Source organism: Peromyscus californicus, unplaced genomic scaffold, assembly GCF_007827085.1.
Source record: "Peromyscus californicus insignis strain IS unplaced genomic scaffold, ASM782708v3 Scaffold_14__1_contigs__length_90479793_seg_2, whole genome shotgun sequence".
Taxonomy (NCBI): Eukaryota; Metazoa; Chordata; class Mammalia; order Rodentia; family Cricetidae; genus Peromyscus; species Peromyscus californicus.
The window spans coordinates 35667844-35688708 of NW_026294436.1; the positions used below are offsets into that span (position 1 = coordinate 35667844).

The 20865-nt window shown below is 36.4% G+C and overlaps 1 protein-coding gene across 2 annotated transcripts; it reads left to right on the forward strand.

Moving 5' to 3' along the window:
- The first annotated feature begins 288 nt into the window (after window positions 1-288).
- Pdc (phosducin) lies at window positions 289-15285 on the forward strand. Of its 2 annotated transcripts, XM_052737138.1 has the most exons (4): window positions 289-416; window positions 8563-8647; window positions 11642-11793; window positions 14177-15285. In XM_052737138.1, exons 2-4 carry the CDS (start codon window positions 8587-8589, stop codon window positions 14702-14704), a joined length of 741 nt encoding a protein of 246 aa, XP_052593098.1. In that variant the 5' UTR covers window positions 289-416; window positions 8563-8586; the 3' UTR covers window positions 14705-15285. The 2 variants fall into 2 exon arrangements, with proteins under 2 accessions (XP_052593098.1, XP_052593097.1); XM_052737137.1 differs by lacking the exons at window positions 289-416; window positions 8563-8647 and having other exon boundaries at window positions 9456-11793.
- Window positions 15286-20865: the final 5580 nt, after the last annotated feature.

Genomic DNA, 20865 nt, shown 5'->3' on the forward strand with positions numbered 1-20865 from the left:
ATGGCAGATAATATTGACGTTACTTAATACATATTTAAGGGAAATTTAATAATCAGGGAAAAATGAATATTTTTGTTTTTCAGAAAATGGTAAGAAGTTTCTGAAAATAGGTATCATATACCAGACAGGCATTTTCTCAAATGACAGAAAAAGAGGTGGGCAAAAACTGCAATAAACACAGGGCTTGCAGCTATTTGTATTGTAGTTAGTTTCTTGTGCCCTACTGTTAACAAATGTGCTTTGTTAATTCTCTTATGGCAATCCTATTACATGTTCAGAGCTATTTCTGCAAGGGTCATCAATATCCAGGCATCTTAAATCTGAGCTTAAACTGGTCCAAGTTCAAAGGAGTTCAGTGGACAGCGATTCTCACCCACTGGACATAATCTAGGACACCAGGCACAGAGATCCAAACTGTGAGTCTACAAGTAAAGTTGATAATATATTTTTAAAAATTTGTCTTGGGGGAAAGAATTATGATTTCAGTGTTTTTATGTTATTATGTTCTTTTAAAATATTTCCAGTTAACATCAAGTATACTATAAAGACAATTACACACTCTATGTCTTTCCCTCTTAAAGTCCTTTATGTTGTCATCTCTGCTAATCAAAGTTCAGATTAAGCACACAACTCTGAGTCTCATATTCTATATACTTAATATAAATACTCAGAGAATTCATTCTGAAACTTAAAATTCTTCAGTTCTCCTTTAAGAGCAAGAACTGAAGGGAGGAAATTATTATTCCTTTCTCTGTTTGAGAATTTGGTTCTCAGCCTGTAGAAGGCAGATTTCACTCAATACTAAAACATTTTCACTCAATACTAAAGCTTTTTGAACCTCTAAATAAAGCAGTCTGTAGCATGTGTTAAGGCTTTTTAATAATAGTATACATTTCAGGCTGTTGTTTCTTTTTTAAACTTTAAAGTAGAGATAAAAATATCTATTTCAAATGTCTAATACTTTGGAGAGATAGAAATGATGTTTCTTTAAACAAATATCGAGAACTTGATGAGATTTGTTAACTTGATGAGATTTGTTAAATTATGTGAATTTCTTCTTTTGGTTGATTTCATTTTTCTTCTATTTTGTTTCCTATGAACATTATCATTACTAACAAATTTTACTATTTGTGTGATGAAAATGAGTGTAGTATGTTTTTTTCATTGTTTTAAAGTGAAACTATTTTATTAACTTCAAAACAGCTTTTAACTACAATGTTCATTTTAAATATATATATTATATATATATATATATACACCCATTACATATGATACCTGAAATCACATTAATGTATAATTAACTCTGTAAATCATCTAATTCATCACGCCAATTTTTGACAAAATATTTATCAACTGGATTTTATATTATGTTATTATCAAAGTATCTGGTGAATCATTCATAATATTCATAATAGAATTAAACAATATATACTTGGAGTAAATAAGTTTACCAAAACTATGTGTAACTAAGAAAGATAGCTGCCCTGAATTTCTTGGCTGACTATGACACTTCTATTCCGTCCAGAGCAAGCAAAAGAACGTCTGCAGATTGTAAAAGCAAAGCTGGTATCTTTTCATTAAACACAAGAATTCAGTTTTAATACTGAAAGCTCATGTTTTTCTAAGATCTATTTTTGCCAATAATGCAGACTGACAAATATGAAATTGCTATTTGCCATGTGTTCCTGGCATACAAGTGGTTTAAAAGGCATCACACTCCTTCCACCAGCTCCGGCTCATGTGCTGAAAAGGTAACGCTATTTATAGAGTAGGGAAGAAGCTAAGAACATGCTCCATCTGCTCTGCTGCACCTCTGCCCACGTTTCCGTCACAATTCTCCCCTCAGTCGTCACGCACTGTATCTAGACTCTGTGGGTAGCACCTAAACTTTGCACTTCGCATGCAAAGAAGAGCACATTAACAATTGTTGAGTTTCCACCACTTGCTCAGTTCACTGCTTTTATTCATTCTAGTGTCTATATTCCACTCGAGCATACAGCAATTATCTCTAAAGAAAACTCTCACAATAACCGTGAAGTGTAAAAGTTAATATACCTCTACATTACTAACTAAGATAACTAATGAAAGCCACAAAAATACTGAGTGTCTTTACTTTCTAAGCAAGGCCCTATTTCATTACTGAACTGAAACGTAGAAAAGAGTATAAATGGCAGATCTATGAGGCACTATGACATAAGAACAGAAGAGAAAACCAGTCACTTGACCATTAGCAAAATCATAAGTAAGGGAGTCAATTCAAGTCAAGTCATTAGAGAATGACTATGTCACACCCCACCTAAGTCAACATTCCTATTTCCTCTTTGCAATTTCATGTATATTTTGTTATGTTGTATTTTTTTATTCAAGATTAACCTCCTTATTTTGTGTATTCTCAAATGCCTTACAGTAACTATTCCTTATGAAATATGAATCAGAGTACTGTTAAAAAGCACTCAGTCAGTAATGAAATAGGAGCATAAAAATAGTTGAGGGATAAAATGTGTGATACGTGTATGTATGCATACATACACGAGCTTTAATGGGAGAGATAATTAGATGTAAGAGGTATATATCTGTATTGACTCTTAAAATTTAGATTTAGCTATATAATTATTAAATTTAAATCAGGCTTCATTTTTTTATTATCCACCAATTAACAAATTATTTTTGATCAAAACTTATTACACAACCAATATTAAAGACTTCACACTCACATATAATTTATTGTATTTAATTGTCATATACTTTTTTAAGTAGATAAAAAATATCACTGTCAGTTTTATAAATGAAAAACTAAAGCAAGTAGAATTTCAGTGATTTGCCTAAGGTCATATAGCTAAGGTCATATAGCTAAGGTCTGGCAGAGCTGGACTTAAATCCAAGGGTCCAAGGGCCACTCACTATGTACACTGCCATTCAAAGCATTTAAATGCATGGTCCACAGGAAGCCAAGTTCCTCTTTTGAGGAAAAGATAACATACAAGTAAACCTGAGGGTAATTGAAAGAAATTCACAGATATGAGGCATAAAATCTCCTCTGTAATGACACTCACCTAAGGGCACACTCTCAGCTAGCACTATCCCTTTCTCTAAGTCTAGGATCATAAATACTGGGGTGGAGTGGTAAAAAGAGGAAAACAGGGCTTTGGGGAATTATCACCTCCATCCTTACCATTTGAAAGGAGAGTTCTCCCCAGGCCCAGGAGTTCTCGTGGGATCTGACATAGTGTTGTCAGGCTTAGCTCACGTGAAACTAACCCAAAACTTCTCTTACTAAGAAGAGATACAGAATGTTATCTACAGGAGCCCAGTATTACACTGGAGAAGGTATTTGTGGCAAGGGTTAAATATCTCAATGAACACATTAATATTGGTGAGAACATTAGCCTGGCTTAGTTGATCAGATTAGCTCACAGTCACCTTGGAGCAGGAAAGCAGACGCATAGGAGATACATGAATAAAGGTGGAAAAAGGCAGAACAGGATGACCGGCAAGAGTGATTGGATGCAGTGTGACCCTCATAGAAGACAGAGCAGGGCATGAAATCCAGCTTTCTATCAACATTAAAGGGGAAACGGGAAGGTATGGATTTTATCCACCTAGTACTTCTACTAGTTTTAGCCATCTTACAAAACAACAGCTCCTTGAGGGCTGGAGAGAGAAATCTGTGGGTAAAGTGTTTGCTGCACAAGTATAAAGACATGAGTTTGGATGCCTAGCACACACTTCAACAAAAAGCTAGCTGTCAGTGTGGTTATCTATGATGCCAGCAGTGGGGGAGGGTGGGCAGAGACAGGCCAATCCCCCAGGGCTCCTTAAGCAACTGAAGCAATTAAGGAGGACAGTGTGTTGTCTGCTTGTGCCTTTACACACGTACCTGTACAAGTGAGGGCACTCCCCCCAATACACGTACACACACCACACACATGAACACAAATAAATAAACAGATGGACAGACGGAAGTAGTTTTTTGGTTCTACAGCAGTTAGTTAATAAATTTTAACGTTTTTATCAATTGAAAACTATAATAGGGGATGTATTTTAGTGAATAAAATGTTTGCCTGCTATGCAGGAAGCCCTGTTCCAAAACCACACACCAGGTGTAGTAGTTGCACAGGCTTGTAATCACAACTCTCAGGGGGAGATAGAGGCAGGAAGATTAAAAGTTCAAGGTAATCCTTAGCTACATGTCAACCTCCAGGCCAACCTGGGATGCATAAGATCCTGTCTCAAAACAAACTAACAGTGTTATGGTATTATAACATTAAAAAGAAGCAAGGTCACAGATTTTTATATCTTGGTAAAATGAAAGACACAGTAACTCAGACAGTGGGAATCTTGATGAAGTCAACAACTGGTGAGTTGTTTTGTTTGTTTGTTTTATTTTGTTTTTTTCTGTCTTCTTGCTACATTTTTTTAAACTTTTTTTTATTCTTTGTGGCTTTCACATCATCCATCTCAGTCCCATTCATCTCCCCATCCCTTCATATCATTCCTCTGCCCTTGCAACCTCTCCTCCAAAATAAAATAAAACAAAACTTATGAGAGAAGAAAAAAAGAAAGAAAAGAAAAATCTCATCCTTGAAGCTGTAGTGTGGCACAGTGAGTCACACAGTATACCCTTTAGTCCATATATCTTTACTTGCAAGTGTTCATTGCAATGAGTCATTGGTCTGGTTCGAGGCTTCTGGCTTCTGCTACACTATCTATACTGGACCTTCACTGAGGCTCCTCTTGGGTATCCTGTTGTTGTCCTGTGTCATGGAGATCCTGCAAGTTCGAGTCTGCAGGACTGGCTCCTTCACATGCTCTAGCAGGTCATAGATGGTGTAAATGTTGAGGTGGGCTAACTCATAGTCCTGGTTCTGGGCCTGGATGGTTACAGGGCTGGTCAGCCTGCCAGCTGTCCCCATCCTCACCACCAGGGTGAGCTCTCCAGCATTGCCCCATTCTTGCTACATTTTATCATCAATTCCCAGTCACACACACTCATTGTCACCCAAAGGCTTATAATAATATTGTTATTTGAAATTCTCTATTTAAAGCAAAGATGAAACTTTTAACCATTATTCATAATATCATTTCAAGCCAAATGCTGACTTTTTAATTACAAATACTTTAAATGTTTCATTTTATACGTCAGGCACATAAAACGCTTATTTTCTTTATAAAATATTTTTTTGAGAATTTCATACATGATTATTACATTTACATCATTTCAACCCCACTCTCCCTCTCCACTTCCTCTAACGCCTCCCCATTCCTTCTTAGCTTCATGACCTCTTCTTTAATTGTGATAGATGGATAGATAGATAGATAGATAGATACATACATACATACATACATACATACATAGATGCATAGAATCCACTGAGTCAATTTAGTAATCTACTTATCAGGAGGGTTGTCTGTCCCTGGAAAAGACTAATTTTTTCCTGTCTTAGCAGTCATTAATTACCTGTAGCTCTTCATCTAGGGGTGAGGCCTCATGAGATTTCTCGTCTATGTTGGTATGGTAACTGGCATTGTCACTGTGCAGGTCTCTAGAAAATATTTATTTTGGGGGCTAGGCGTGGTGGCACAAACCTTCAATCCCAGCACTCGATGCAGAGGCAAGCAGATCTCTCTGAGTTCAAGGCCAGGCTGGTCTACAAAGCAAATTCCAGGACAGCCAGGGCTACATAAGAGAAATCCTGTCTCAAAAACTTAAAAAAATATATATTTTCTGTATGCCAAGATTTACATTCTTTTCAAATACCAATGCAATTGCTTATATGATGCTAATGTAAAGTTTGAAGATGATAAATTATTTGGGATAACCAGCAAGTCCTACAGGAGGTGGTTAGAAGGGAAATTATTATGAGTATAGATAAAGCCTATCCATAGGGAATAAGATGCTGTTTATGCCATCTACCACAGAGATCATAAATAGTAAAAACAAATATTTCCATGTCTCAATATTTTTCTTCTAATTGGTTTACTCCTTCTTCCGGCAGTAAACAGTACCAAATTTTGTAAATTTTTACACTCTAGCTCAAAGGAAGGCCGCCCAGTTGGCTTATATGCTAGCATTAGTGAGAACATTACTAAAATTGTTTTGTTTTTAAATGTAATTCAGAGCCCAGAAAAATGTCAGACACAATCTATTTAGGTATACACTAGTCCAACCAATGGATGAGGTATGACCTAATTAATTGTATTATCTTTTTAATGAAAGAATTGTTGAAATTGGCTTATGTGCTTATCTAAAAATCAGTAAAACTTTTTTCTCTACTAGCTTGACAACTAAGCTATTAAAAAATAAGCCAAGAAAGGAGCTATGGTTCTGTCTCTTCAAGATTTAAAATACAATTACTTTAAATGTTCTTAACTTTATGCATACCTATTTAGAATTGCAGCTAGCCAAATTAATAATCTACTCTTGTAAGAGAAAAGGCTAATTAAACTATTTTTCTAGGAATTAAGCACCAATTGAAATAATCAACTATGTGTCAAGTTCTCTGTTCTTTGGCTTTACTTTGAAGTAAGAAAGTTCACGTTCCTTTAGAAATAAAAGTGGTTTTAAATAATTGAAGTCATTAAATTTATTTTTTAATCCAACAATATTTACTTATTTCCCTTTCATTTTTTCTTTTTCTGTTATTCTTTTTAGTTAATAAATATATTCAAATTCACTATTCTTAATTATATTTATAATTGCATAAATATTCTAGAATGGATTGGCTTTACTTTAATAGCTTACTTAAAAGTCTTTTCTTGTTTGAATGGAAAAACCAATCAGGAAAAGATTTTGATCTTAGGTGATTCTGTCAGAGATTGTAATAAAGGAAATAGAATTCTAGGATCAGCCCAAATATTGTCACCACAAGTCAAGACACAAAATGAGTCAAGACAAGCACTAAAAAAAACCAAACTCTAACACTGAAGCATAAATAAATAAAAGCTAAGAAGTGATTAAAAATACAGATTGGATAACATCAGTGTTTAAAACTGACTTTGAGGGCTGGACAGTGGTGGTGCATGCCTTTAATCCCAGCACTCGGGAGGCAGCAGCAGGCAGATCTCTGTGAGTTCAAGGCCAACCTGGTCTACAGAGTGAATTCCAGGACAGCCAAGGATACACAGAGAAGCAACATAGAAAAATTGATTTTGAAAAGGGCAAAGAGAAAAGTTAAAGACACTTGGTATATCCACTGTTATATAGCCTCCCCGTGGAAGTTTCAGAGAAATTACAACTATATGGATCCCTTAGGGAATATACTAGTGTTTATAATAACCAAAATTTCCAGATAATTGAAATATAAATAAGCAATTAAATTGAATTTTACTGTGAAGTAAGCATAAAGAAGTCAATTAGCCATGATGTCCCCATAGTGTTTTACCTTTTCAAAACTACAAAAGAGTGTAGGGGGAGAAAAAAATTATACTATAGTCTTAGTTGCTATCTGTTTTCGTTCGTTTTGTGGGCAATTGTTTCATCAAAACTTGGTCTTTAGTGTTAAGTGTTGATTAGGTCATCTTTTTTCAATACCAAATTATACAGTGTGTTTTTCCAAATCAAAGGGGAAAAATCATGTTACTTTAATTAATAGTGTGATGAATAACAGTAGGCTCCATAGTCAAATTGCTTAGGTTAAAACCCTTTACTAACCATGCATAACACATAACTAAATTGGGCATCTTTCAGCTTTCACAAGTGTAATATGGAATTGATAACTGTCCTACCACATTTGGCTGTGACAGCATTAAATGAATTTGTCACATAAGGTACTTGGTAACTGCATGTCCTGTAGTGTGGTGGGTTAAATAAGAATGCCCCACCCCCCCATAGGCTCATATATTTGAATGTTTAGTCATCAAAGAATGAGTGGCACTATTTGAGAAAGATTAGAACAAGTAGGAGGTGTGACCTTGTTGAAGTAGGTGTGGCTTTCTTGGAAGAAGTGTGTCACTGGGAGTGGACTTTGAGGTCCAGGTCCAGGTTCTTTATTTCTCTGCCTCCAGAGCAGCATATAGCTCTCAGCTACTGCTCCAGCACCTGCCTGTGTGCCATCCTACCCCCAGCCATGATGATAATAGACTAAACATCTGAAACTGTAAGCAAGCCCCCAATTAGATGCTTTCCATTATAAGAGTTGCCTTGGTCATGGTGTCACTTCACAGCAAAAGAATACTAAGACAGTAAGCATGAAATTAATTAGAATTTTTCATTAGATGAAATTTTGGTGTATAGCTTTGTGAAATCTTCTAACAAATAGTAATAAAAGTAAAGAATTCATTAACCAACAGTGTTCACCAACTACCTAAACTCAAAATGAAAACATAAACCTTTATGAGGTAAATCATAAATTATACAAACACCTTTAGTAGCATATGCTAAATTAATGTCTTCTTACAAGGCAGACAGAAAGATTCAAAACACTCTTTCCCACCGTGATAACCCTTAGTCCACCTGGGCGACATCAGGGGATTATAGTACATGCATGTGTATTTAAGGATGTGTATGTGCCTGCATATGTGTTCTAGAACTTTCTGCCTCATTTTTCTTTGTTCATCATCCAGATTACACCAGATCCAACCCACACCATGGAAGAAGCCACAAGCCAAAGCCTAGAGGAAGACTTTGAAGGACAGGCCACACACACAGGTAACTGACATGCAGAAAAAGCACAATCATTAAAGTAAGATTAATTCTAGAAATATCTGCTGTTCTTATGGAGAATATTATTGAATTTAAGCACTATCTCCATCTAGTCAGGAAGAATAATCCAAAAACACCTGATGAAATAAATTAGCTTAAAATGAAATGGTCCAAGATTACTTATTTGCTATTTCAATATCAAAGAGTTAGAGTTAATGCAAATTCTTGATAATTTCCTGCTACCCAGTTATCTGACTTTTCAATCCACAGTTTAAGTAAGGCCCTTTCAGTTCTCCCACCCCTCCTGTGTGTACTCACTACAGACTTTCCTTAGTATACTCTCTCTCTCTCTCTCTCTCTCTCTCTCTCTCTCTCTCTATATATATATATATATATATATATATATATATATATATATATATATGTGTGTGTGTGTGTGTGTGTGTGTGTGTGTGTGTGTGTGTGTGTGGTCAAAAGTAAGTAATATTTAATTTTAGCTTTACAAATGTGAAAAAAAGAGTAAGAAGATAATTAAGTAGATTTCAGCCTACCTCCAGAAAGCCCAAAACAAAATTACATCAAGGGGCTTTTCTTAACTTGTTCATTTGTATGTGGCTATTTATATCTACTACCAAAACCTTAAATGTTAGGTACTGTGACTTAAATTTTAAATTCCAAATCCTTTTGACTCTACAGAATCGTATGTGACCATTAATTCCTGTATCTATAAGCATTGATTGGAACCTTTAAATTTAGTCATAGGTTTGAATGAATTCACACTAGTACCCGAATAAATATATGGAAATTTATTTAATAGTAGCTATAGTAAGAGTGAAATAAACAAAGAAGTTATAAGAGAAAGGATAGATAAGTTTGCTGGAAGGAAGCAGAAAATTATGGGAGGAGAGAAGTGAACGGAGGGAGAGGAAAAAGAAGGTACATAGGAAGGGAAAAGGGGAAGAAACAAAGGAAATGCCCACTATCTGGTAAAAGTCATCAGGAGAAAACATTAAGAGAAAAACTTACCATACTTGGGAGAAACACTGGTAACCCAATGGACAACAAATTGATTTTTAATATATATTAAGAGTTTCTACAAATAGTAAGAAGTAAAACAGCAACCAAATAGAAGAGTGGACGTATTAGTTACTTGGTGTGTTGCTGTGATAAAATACCCAGACAAAAGGAATTTGAGGAAGAAAGGTTCGTGTCCACTCACAGCTATAGGGTGCAGTCTACTGTGGTGGGAAGTCAAGGCTTTAGGAGCTTGACGCTGCTGGTGACGTTGTACCCACACACAGCAGGAAACAGAGGAAGATGAACACTGATGCTTAACTTCCTCTTTCCAGGACTTCAGCCCATGGGATGATGATGCCCACAGTTAAGGCTGGTCTTTCCACCTCAATTAACCTAATTTGGATAAACCCTCATAGACATGCACAGAGGCTTATCTCTTAAGAGATTATAGACCATATCAAATTGATGATCAATATTAACCATCACAATGGGCAAATGATTCACAGAGAAAAATAACTTTAAAAAGACACAAACCTAACTTTGGTGTGATGCATTCTTTTTTCACAGAAATAGAAAAACTAAAAATTTTACGCTTTCTGAATGAAGTATTGGGAAGAGGATAAACTGAACTGGTTTAACCTCTGCAAGGGCAGTTAGCACCATCACAATCCAGAATGTACATGTCCTTCAACCAAGTAATTTCACTTATAGTTGACAAATAGGAAAAAATGGATTATAAGATGCTTCATTCAGCATTATATGTAATAGAAAAAAATGTGGAAACAATACCACCTAACAGTAATAAATAACTACATTGTATGCACATTTATAATAATATACTGTGCTTTATATTTAAAAGAAGAGGAGGAAGAGGAGGGAATGATGGCTCAGGGTGGAGAGATAGCTCAGTGGTTAAGACCGTTTGCTGCTCTTCCAGAGGACTGTAGGAAAATAAAAATAAAATTGTTTGCCTTAATACAATTAATAAAAACAGATGTAATAACTTTATATTAAATTTGTATACTCTATATTATAATTAATATACAATATGATATACAATGTGAGGGAGAAGGAATACATCCAAATGTAGACTATGGCATTAATGAGAAACAAGACCAAGCTTTAGTATGTATAGCTCATTTAATATTGCATGCTTTCAAGAATTTAAGACCTTCAAAGCATTATTTCCCAAGAACCAAATATTAATTCCAAATAGGTGATTTTCGCCTGTGTTTTTAAAACACAGACAACTCAGTCTCACCCTTACAGGTTCTGATTCAGGATATCTGAGCAGTGCCCATCATCAGAAAAACTAATTGCCGACACTGAACACGTTTTTCTGTGTGACGTGGCAGAGCCTCAGGCATATAAGGAAAACACTATACAACGGGGCGATATCCCTGGTGCTCTACTTGAAAACCCTATCCTCTCTGTATTTCTGAGTGATTCTTAGGCTCTTAGAAGGAGTTGGATGGTTACATGATGATAGTTGTTGCTTTAGTTTCACTAACTGAAGTCAGGTACTGTTTCCACATGTTGTGTTTAGGTGCCATTGTTACTGTCTCTCCTCTAATAACTCCAGTATCCTTTAACAGTGTAGTACCAACGCTCATTTATTGCAAAAGCATCTTTCTCATGTGGTGAGTGCTGTTTTTCTAAAATTCTGATTGCTTTTATATATCCCAATTTTTAAATATTTTTTACCTGTAAACCTTCTGTGAGTAGCTCAAAGCACATAATTTATATTTTTATTATTACAGATATTTAAGAAAGATTCTGTGCCATGGTCTTTGCCATTTGTTAAAGTTAATCTTGGACATTATTTTTATGAACAAGTCAGGAAAAATATTTTTAGTCCAATCACCATGCTTGATTCTGATGTAAGAGATGACAAGTTTTCTCATGGCAATACTTACACAAATTTCAATTATGTAAACATTTTTTTAATAATAAAGAGAAAAATGTTTAAAAAATTTATTTCAGGGCCCAAAGGAGTAATAAATGATTGGAGAAAGTTTAAATTAGAAAGTGAAGATGGTGATTCACTTCCACCCAGTAAGAAGGAGATCCTCAGACAAATGTCTTCTCCTCAGAGCAGAGATGACAAAGACTCAAAAGACAGAATCAGCAGAAAGGTAAGAGGAGCAAAGACCTGTAATCAGTTGTTAATAAGCTATGTGTTTCCTAGTCTACGTCCCTCAAGAGAATCACTTTGGAATACTGTGAAATGCTTTCCTTGTAGTACAGAGTGAATATTGTGACATGGTACTCTGTACTAAGAAATACATGTGGGAATCAGAGAATGGATTACAAATATATGAGCCATTGAAGAGGATGTTTTGTAATGAGAACACAAAACACAGAATTTTAAATTATATGAACGGTTCCATTTTTTTAAGGTAACAAAGAAAACATTGTGTGCTTTCACTCTTGCATGATTATAAGCATGTGAATCTCTGTGCAGAGAAGTAGGGGGTGCTCTCTTGGGAGACGATGGTCATAGTTTACAAGAATGAGATGCCTGGGAAGAGAAGGAAGAGGATAAGCAGACGATTCTCTGTTTAAAGACAGCATTGCAAGAGTCCAGAGAGTTAACGATGACCTCTGAAATGTCAGTGGAGGCTATCTGAATATTAAATTGGTAGAACATCAGTGTTTTTGCTTCTTTTTTTTTTTTCTTAAAACTTTAGGCCATTTTGTCTCCACAAGTCGCATACATTACTTATATAACAAGGTTAATGGTAATAATAAGAAAGTCATAAATTTTCATTCGTGGGGAAAACCACTCTAGGAGATTACTTTTCTCCAAATCAGGGTATATTGATAGTATACTGAGTTAAGAGACTATGAACAGAAATGTGCCTTGGCCCATGGCTTCAGGCCACGGTAGTGATCTTCAGTCTAACACTGTGAGGGGAAGAAGACAGAAGTTGGTTCTCTCTCTGGGTCATTATGCAATGTGGATGAGACAACCACAGTTTTGAAACTGAGAAACTGTAAGGACATCCTCTGTTGTTTTAAACAAATTATAAAGGGGAAAATAAATAGAAATGTTTTTAAAAATACTATCAAATCTAGATGTTATTTTTAAAAATTTTGTTCTGGTTAAACTTCAGAAACGTGCCTGTATGCCTAAAAATCTATGTCTCAATGTATGAACAAAATAACTTCGGATATGAATGTTCAAATGTATCTTTAAATCCATATTCATGAGGCTTGGTTGCTTGAACTAGCAGAACTATGATGGCAACTTAAGAATTATACAAAACATTTAATAATTTTAGGACTAAAATAAATTTAATTGAGACAATAATATTGACAGAGAAAAACTATTAGAATAGGAAAGAGATCTGGCTGTGGTGGCATCTGTCTATAATACCAGCACTTGGGAGGTTGAGGTAAGAGGGTCTTGAGTTCCAGGCTAGCCTGGGCTACAGAACACAATCATACCAAAAGAAAGAGAGGAGAGAGGAAGAAAGAGAGAGGGAGAGAGGGGTAGATTGTCGGGGAGAAAGAATGAGGGATATTAGGAAAACGAACACAAAAGGCAGAAGCAAGTAACAAAAATGGACGGCAGCTGCAGTTCAAAGGTTACATGATGAAGACATGATGAAGAGGCTGTAGATGACAATCCCCTTGAGACTCCCTAGCTTCCAGCTCCCGAGTTTCTGGGCTGCTCCCCACCTTTCGGAGAGCTATATGACAATAGGCTGTATCACTCCTTTGTGTCTATTTTTTTCCCTTGGTTGAGGGGAAGAGGTGATTAATTGTCTATCAAATATATTAATAATGGAGTCTATATTACGAAAGGGTATTAAGGTAATTTGATGTTCTAATCACAAGAAAATGTAGCTATTTTGTAAGATACATAGTTCTCTTACTTTTCACTAAGCCAGTGGTTAAGAATAACCTAGAGGGCTTGTTAAAACACAGACAACTCTGCCTCACCCTTACAGGTTCTGATTCAGCAGATCTGAGTATAACCTGTAATCAGAAAAAAAATTGCTGACACTGAACACATTAGTTAGAAAACTGACATTCGTTAATCAAATACATAATTCAATTCCCAACAGTACTTGTTGGTATGAAAATGAAAGCAGGATAGAGAAAGAAGAGAATAGAGCAAGGGTCCTTTTTTTTTTTTTTTTTTTTTTTTTGGTTTTTCGAGACAGGGTTTCTCTGTGTAGCTTTTGTGCCTTTCCTAGAACTCGCTTTGGAGACCAGGCTGGCCTTGAACTCACAAAGATCCACCTGGCTCTGCCTCCTGAGTGCTGGGATTAAAGGCGTGCGCCACCACCGCCCGGCTCAAGGGTCCTTTTTTAAGTTGGTTAATCAAGTAACAAAAGAAAGTAACCTTTGAGCTGATGCTTAAATGAGAAGGCCATAAGCGGAGAAGAAGTAGCCAAAGCAAGGAGGACATCAAGTCAGAACTCCTAGACTTGACATTAAGTTTGATGCATCCAAGGATGAAACACTTCTGATTGAATTATCTCTATTATTTCTTTCCTGCATTCTCAGATGAGCATCCAAGAATATGAACTAATTCATCAAGACAAAGAAGATGAAAATTGCCTTCGCAAATACCGTAGACAGTGCATGCAGGACATGCACCAGAAGCTGAGTTTTGGGCCTAGATATGGGTTTGTGTATGAGCTGGAGACAGGAGAGCAGTTCCTGGAAACCATTGAAAAGGAGCAGAAGGTCACCACCATCGTGGTTAACATCTATGAAGACGGTGTGAAGGGCTGTGATGCACTCAACAGCAGTTTAGCATGCCTTGCAACTGAGTACCCAATGGTCAAGTTCTGTAAAATCAAAGCTTCTAATACTGGTGCTGGGGACCGCTTTTCCTCAGATGTTCTCCCTACCCTGCTTGTATACAAAGGTGGGGAACTCATAAGCAATTTTATTAGTGTTGCTGAACAGTTTGCTGAAGAATTTTTTGCTGGAGATGTGGAGTCTTTCCTAAATGAATATGGATTACTACCAGAAAGAGAGATCCATGACCTAGAGCAGACCAACATGGAAGATGAAGATGTTGAATAAGCGTTCACTATGTCAGTATCTCATACCTATTCTTTACACAGTGAACATTGATTTTTGGTAGTACCTATATTCCTTTAGCAAACACTAAATGCGGTTATTCAAATTTGGGGAATAAAAGACACTAAAATTATGTTGATAGAATTTTTTAGTATTAGTTATTCAAAATGAGATAATATTTTACTGCAAAAATATTGTAGTTCTTAACAAATAATTAGTAAACAGAGGAAGTGAATAATGTCAATGTTATGTCACTTTAAAGACCCCTCACAAGTTATTTGTTAGCTTTTATATGCCTCATTTTTCCCTTGGCATTTTTATTTGGGCTTTTGAAACTGAATGCTACTTAAGAACTGACTTGTATGATAAGAATAAAATCCTATGAAGAAACAAATATTCTGTGTAATGTCTACTGTGAGTCAAGTATTATATCCTCAAGTACATAAAAACTTCATAAAGCTCAAAATACAAAAATGGTTTCATTCATTAGTCTCTAGTAATCACAAATCTGCATGTGAAAATTATTGTTTTCATTTTTAAAACAATGCAACAAGATGCAGAGAAGTAGAATTTTAATTTTCACTTCTCTTGAAAGCATTTGGAAGTTTGTCAAAAAAAAAAAAGCTGGATGGTGGTGGCCCATGCCTTTAATCCCAGCAGAGGAGGCAGAGACAGATGGATCTCTATGAGTTCAAGGCCAGCCTGGTCTACAGGGCAAGTTCCAGGACAGCCAGGGCTACACAGAGAAACCCTGTCTCAAACCCTCCCTATCAAAAAAAAAAAAAGAAAGAAAGAAGGAAGGGAGGGAGGGAGGGAGAGAGGGAGAGAGAGAGAGAGAGAGAGAGAGAGAGAGAGAGAGAGAGAGAGAGAGAGAAAAGAAAACATTTGGAAGTTTACCCTCCCAGACAGAGACATGGAAAACAAAATACAACATTAAAAGTCAGCTGAAGAGTAAGGTGAAAGGTAAACCAGAGGAAAAAGGTGATGGTGCACAAGGGTTGAAGCAACGTGGCGGATAATGGAAGAAACGGCGCTTGGTACACGTCCAGAAACGAGCTCTGTGAGATGTGTGCTCAGAGCAGGTTGACACAGTTCTCCCTGGCAGCCCACGAGTAAAGCACAGAAATGTTTGAAGCTTTGGTCTCTAGTCTTCTAAGTAACGAGCTTATAGCTTTTCTTTTTCCCTTAGACTTTTTCCACCCCATCCCTGACTCTCAACATTTCATCTTGTTCATTTCTCCCTGAGAAAACGGATTGCTGTCCGATGAGAACTACCTCGTCTTTCTACCACCAGAACTGAAACGACAACAATACATGAACTGTGTCTAGTGATGGCATGGAAGAAGAGTTCACACAGGTGTCTCAAGGCAACCGATCCAGCTGTGCGGTACCTCCACTCATTCTCACAGGCACGGAGGTTCTCTTCCGGGATTACTCCCCTCTCCTCTGCATTATCTGCCCCCCTTTCTCTCATTTTGGCTTTGAAGTGTTTGTCCACCTACAATTTAAAGTTTTAACCTACCACTCATATCACTGATTTTCTCTAAAATTATGACTCCCAAAGGAGCTATCAAAAACTATGATCTCTGTCCCCACTTCATTTTTATATCATTCTGGTGGGACTCTGTGTCAACAATTTCAGTACAGTCTAAATCTCTTATCAAACTTACTGGCCAATTTTTTATTCCATATTTTATTCAACCTCCCATAAACCCGTATCAGAGCTATCAATCACTCTCTTCCCGCTTGCATTACTTCCTCCGGCTCCTGAGCACATACTGACACTCCCCCTACCCAACTCTCTCCCTTCTAAGTCCTTCATCGACTTCTCTAAATACTTCATCTAGATAACCGTTTCCAGTCCACTCTGAGATTCACATCTCCAACCCCATGCCTCACTTAGACTCTAGAATCTTCTATATCGAGTAGAAGAAGAGAAGAAAGGAGGAAACAGAGAATAGGAAAGGAAAAGAAGGCAAAAAGTCAGCCATTGGTCTACGTGTTCGTGACGCAGATGAGGAAGAATTCTTTAAAATGATCAGCTTATGCTGACCAGTCTCTGACGTAGTTTTATCCCTAAATGAGTGGGTTTTGTTCATGAATCTAAAATCCTGAATGTTGATTCCTATTATAAATTGGGGAAAGCATTTTGAACACCATATGGCCTACTTTTAGGTTTCTAGGCAACAGGAATATCACACAGAGGAAGAGTGGTAAGAGGGTGCCATGTGTAATGATTACATATAAACCAGGAGCTTTCAAAAAAGAATTCGATGTACTTTTTACCAAATAGTGGCTGACAAATGTATTCATCTCTTATAGAACTCTCTACTAAGAAAGTACTTATGAATATAGCAAAAAAAAGAAAAAACAGACATGGTGCCACATTCAACCCTTTGGAGGCTGAGGCAAGGGATTGGGAGTTCAAGGACAGCCTGGCTACAAAACAAAAAACAAAAACAAAAGCAAAACAAAAAAAATAAAAAAAATGAAAAACCCCAGGGTTTTCACATGAGGTATTTATAAATCTAAATACTCAACAGAATAGCTATAGATTGACTATTCCATGGGCTGGAAGAAAAAAAAATTTTTTTTCCGAGACAGGGTTTCTCTGTGTAGTTTTGGAGCCTGTCCTGGATCTCTCTCTGTAGACCAGGCTGGCCTTAAACTCACAGAGATCCGCCTGGCTTTGCCTCCCCAGTGCTGGGGTTAAAGACGTGCGCCACTGCTGCCTGGCGGAAAGAATTCTTAAAGGATGGTGGTGAGATGGTGAGGAAGGACAGTCCAACAGCTCAAAAGACAACCACAGTGTAAAAACAAGGTGTAAACTCTGTTCAGTTATTAACCGCTCTTAGCGGCCGAATGAAGCAGTTTTGCAGGCCAGAGACATGAAAGAAAGACTAACCAGTGAACTGAAGCACCCACCTATAGGAAAAAATATTAAAAATGACTGCTTTGAAACACTCCTATCCAAAGAAAGCTCTACTCTTGTGAGACACAAACCACCATGTTTTAATTTAAAAGAAACAGCTAGCAAGCTTAAGCAGGACTAAGCCCAGGAATGTATTTAACCCATAATTGTCAAAACAAAAGTAACTAGGTGGTACCAACTTAGAGAGAGTGAGTGATGATAGCAACCATTCTCAAAATAAGACTAGGTGACTAATGGGTGCCAGGGTGAAGCTTTGATCGTATAATACTCATCAGGAGAGTCACACAGAAGACAGGACTTGACTAGAATCCTTGAAGTCTACTCTTGCAGAAATGCTGCATGACCAATGCCTTCGTGCAAACACTTCATCTGCTGTTCAATTCCGTAGGAGAAGAGATCATTTAAAAATACATTTATCTTTTCCTTTGAGAATTTCAGCATTGTATTTTGATCATATCCACCCCCAACTCCTTCCCCTAAGCCCTCCCACATCCACCCCAGAGATCATTTTTGGCTCAGCAAAGAGTTTTAAACTAACAGGTTTCAAGTATCATAAAATGTCACGTACCTACTCAAATAATAACTGTAACAGATTTGAAGGATAGCTTGTTTTTTATCTAAGGATAGAAAGATTTATAATGAATAGCACATTTGAATTGTAAATTGAAAAGCTAATTTACTCATTTGTTTATAAAACATTACTGATAATCAGCAATGTCCATGCCGAGTCCTTGAGAGCAAGAAATTTAAGGTATAGAAAAACAAGCATTTATACAAGAAACAGGGGATAACTGTTTCTACCTTTGTATCTCCGTATCTCTATTGTGATGGTGGTAACTCTGTTGGGCACCGTAGCAAACTTCTTGGTTTGAATCCACTCACTCATTTTATGAGTTTGAGCATACTAATTAATCTCTCTGCACCTTTTTAAAATCTGCCAAATACAGATAATGACAGCATTTCTTCACAGTTACTATGAGATTAAAAAAATGAATAAATCATGTAAATTAATTAGGAGTGCCTAACATACAAATATTACTCAAATGTTACTTCTCATTATTAATAAAAAAACAGCATGTAGATGATTCATATACTATACAGATTTAAAAGCATAAAATCATGCATATATATATATATGTGAGCTAATTAATAAAGATGTCAGCTGTAATGCATCTATATCAAACACACCACTCACATCCTTCTAGAAATGAACTTACTAAACAGCTTATGTACAATATTTAAATCAAAGGAGAAAAGTCCTTTAAAAATGTCAGGGTAGTGAAAGGCAGGTAAGTGACTCCAACAAAATGGCTCAACCACTGTCCAGGTTAGATTCTACAGCTCATCTTCCGTGCTTTGGGGCACCTTAGATGCTGATGACCACTCTCAAATTGAAATTCTCTCTCTACCAGGTGTTCACGAACTATACTCTTTTAGACTTATTCTGTGGTCTTTCTTCCTTGGGAGTTCCCCCATTGTCCCCTTGGGTTCTTTTATTCATCCTGATGGCCTTTCCTATATCATGATTTCTGAAATTCACTATTATTGGCATTTCTGAGGAGATTCATCATGCACATTGAAGAGGATTAACAGCAGCCTTGACCTTTCCCAGTTAGATGCTAGTAGGGTCCCTTCTCTAACTGCAACAACAACAACAAAAACTTGCTTTAGACATTGTCAAATGTTCTCTAGAAGGAGGCAAAAATCATCCCCATTTGAAAATCACTTACCATGACATAGAAAACTCATCTTCTGCCTCCTGCTTCCTTATACTGATGGAAATTTAATTCACCATGATTTGTCACTAGAACCCCTGCAATCATTTCCTAACTGGACCTCACAACTGCCAATCATCAAGTTAGTATCAGACTGCTGAATAGAAGTTTAAGAGCTGAGCAAATCCCAAGGCTGTTGGGCCATGCTGCTGAATATTTTCTTGGGACATCTGTGAGACAAAGGAAAAGAATTGAATTTGTGAGGTATTATAAATTATATCCTGAAACATATTGGAATATAAATTTTTTGATGACATAACTTCTGGAAGTAAAGCAGCTATGTGTAAACAGTGTACCTTCCAATAAAGAAACAAGCATTTCTTTTTAAAAATGTAAACTCAACAGCAGCATTTCTCTAGGAAATTTTTAAGAATGTGATCTTTAACTAAATGTTTCAAACCTGAAAAGAGTATTAGAGCACATTGGGGCTAGAGGAAGAAGTAAAATAACTCAATGAGTTTTTACTCTCTTGCCATGGAAGCCTCATGATCCCCAGAATCCACATTAAAAAACCTAACACAGTGGTACACATACATAATCCTAGAACTCCTATGGTGAGAAGAGAGATGGGGATGGTCTCTTGTGATCCAACTAGCTTGAAATACCCACCCAACTGGAGAACTGGCAGGAGAGACCCTGCCTAACAAGATGGAAGGAGAGAACCCACTACCAAAAGGTGGTCACTGACATCTACATGGTAAGACAAGCATAAATGTGTACGTGCATGTGCGCACACACACATAAACTAAGTAAATAAATAGAACTAAAGAATTTTAAATACAATGATATTTGCATAAAGATTTTATGACAAAAGGGTATGATGGTTTGTGCCTATAAGCCCAGAACTTGAGTAGCTAAGGTAGGAGGTACTCAAATAATAACTGTAATAGTGTTGGGTAAGAGGAGGGAGGAAGATCATGACTTCATGACTAGTCTGAGCTACATAGTGATACTGTGTTTTAAACAACAAAACAAACCCAAATTCATTATTTTTATAGCACTGAATTTGGGAAAAAACATATAATCAAATTTTAAATATAAATAAAACATTTTTATAGACATACAAATGCAATAATCATTTTAGTTTTCAAGTTCTCTGCTATTTCAATAGCTCTTTGTCTTTAAAGAAGAAAAATATAAATTTAAGAAAAGACACAGTTGTCACAAGCAATTGTTTAGCCAGTTATAAAATAAAACATTTTGCGAAAAGTAAAATGTTAGATTCCTGAAATATAATAGCTAACTTTATATAAATTCATGATTTTTATGGAAGTCATATAAAGGCAATACCATCCGTAATGTGAAACAGTGGTCGCTTTGGAAACCCCAGATAGCATAATCAACTTTATAGTATGTCCATAGAAAGATGCTCCTGAACATACCATGTGATAATTCCTCATAAACACATCAAAACTCATATCCTGCATTAGTTACTTTTTTATTGTTGTTTTAAAACA

Coding starts and splice junctions, on each gene's coding strand:
- Pdc (XM_052737137.1), top strand. CDS start 11,524: ATGCTTGATTCTGATGTAAGAGATGACAAGTTTTCTCATGGCAATACT. Junction 11,794..14,176: donor AAGACAGAATCAGCAGAAAG/GTAAGAGGAGCA, acceptor CTGCATTCTCAG/ATGAGCATCCAAGAATATGA.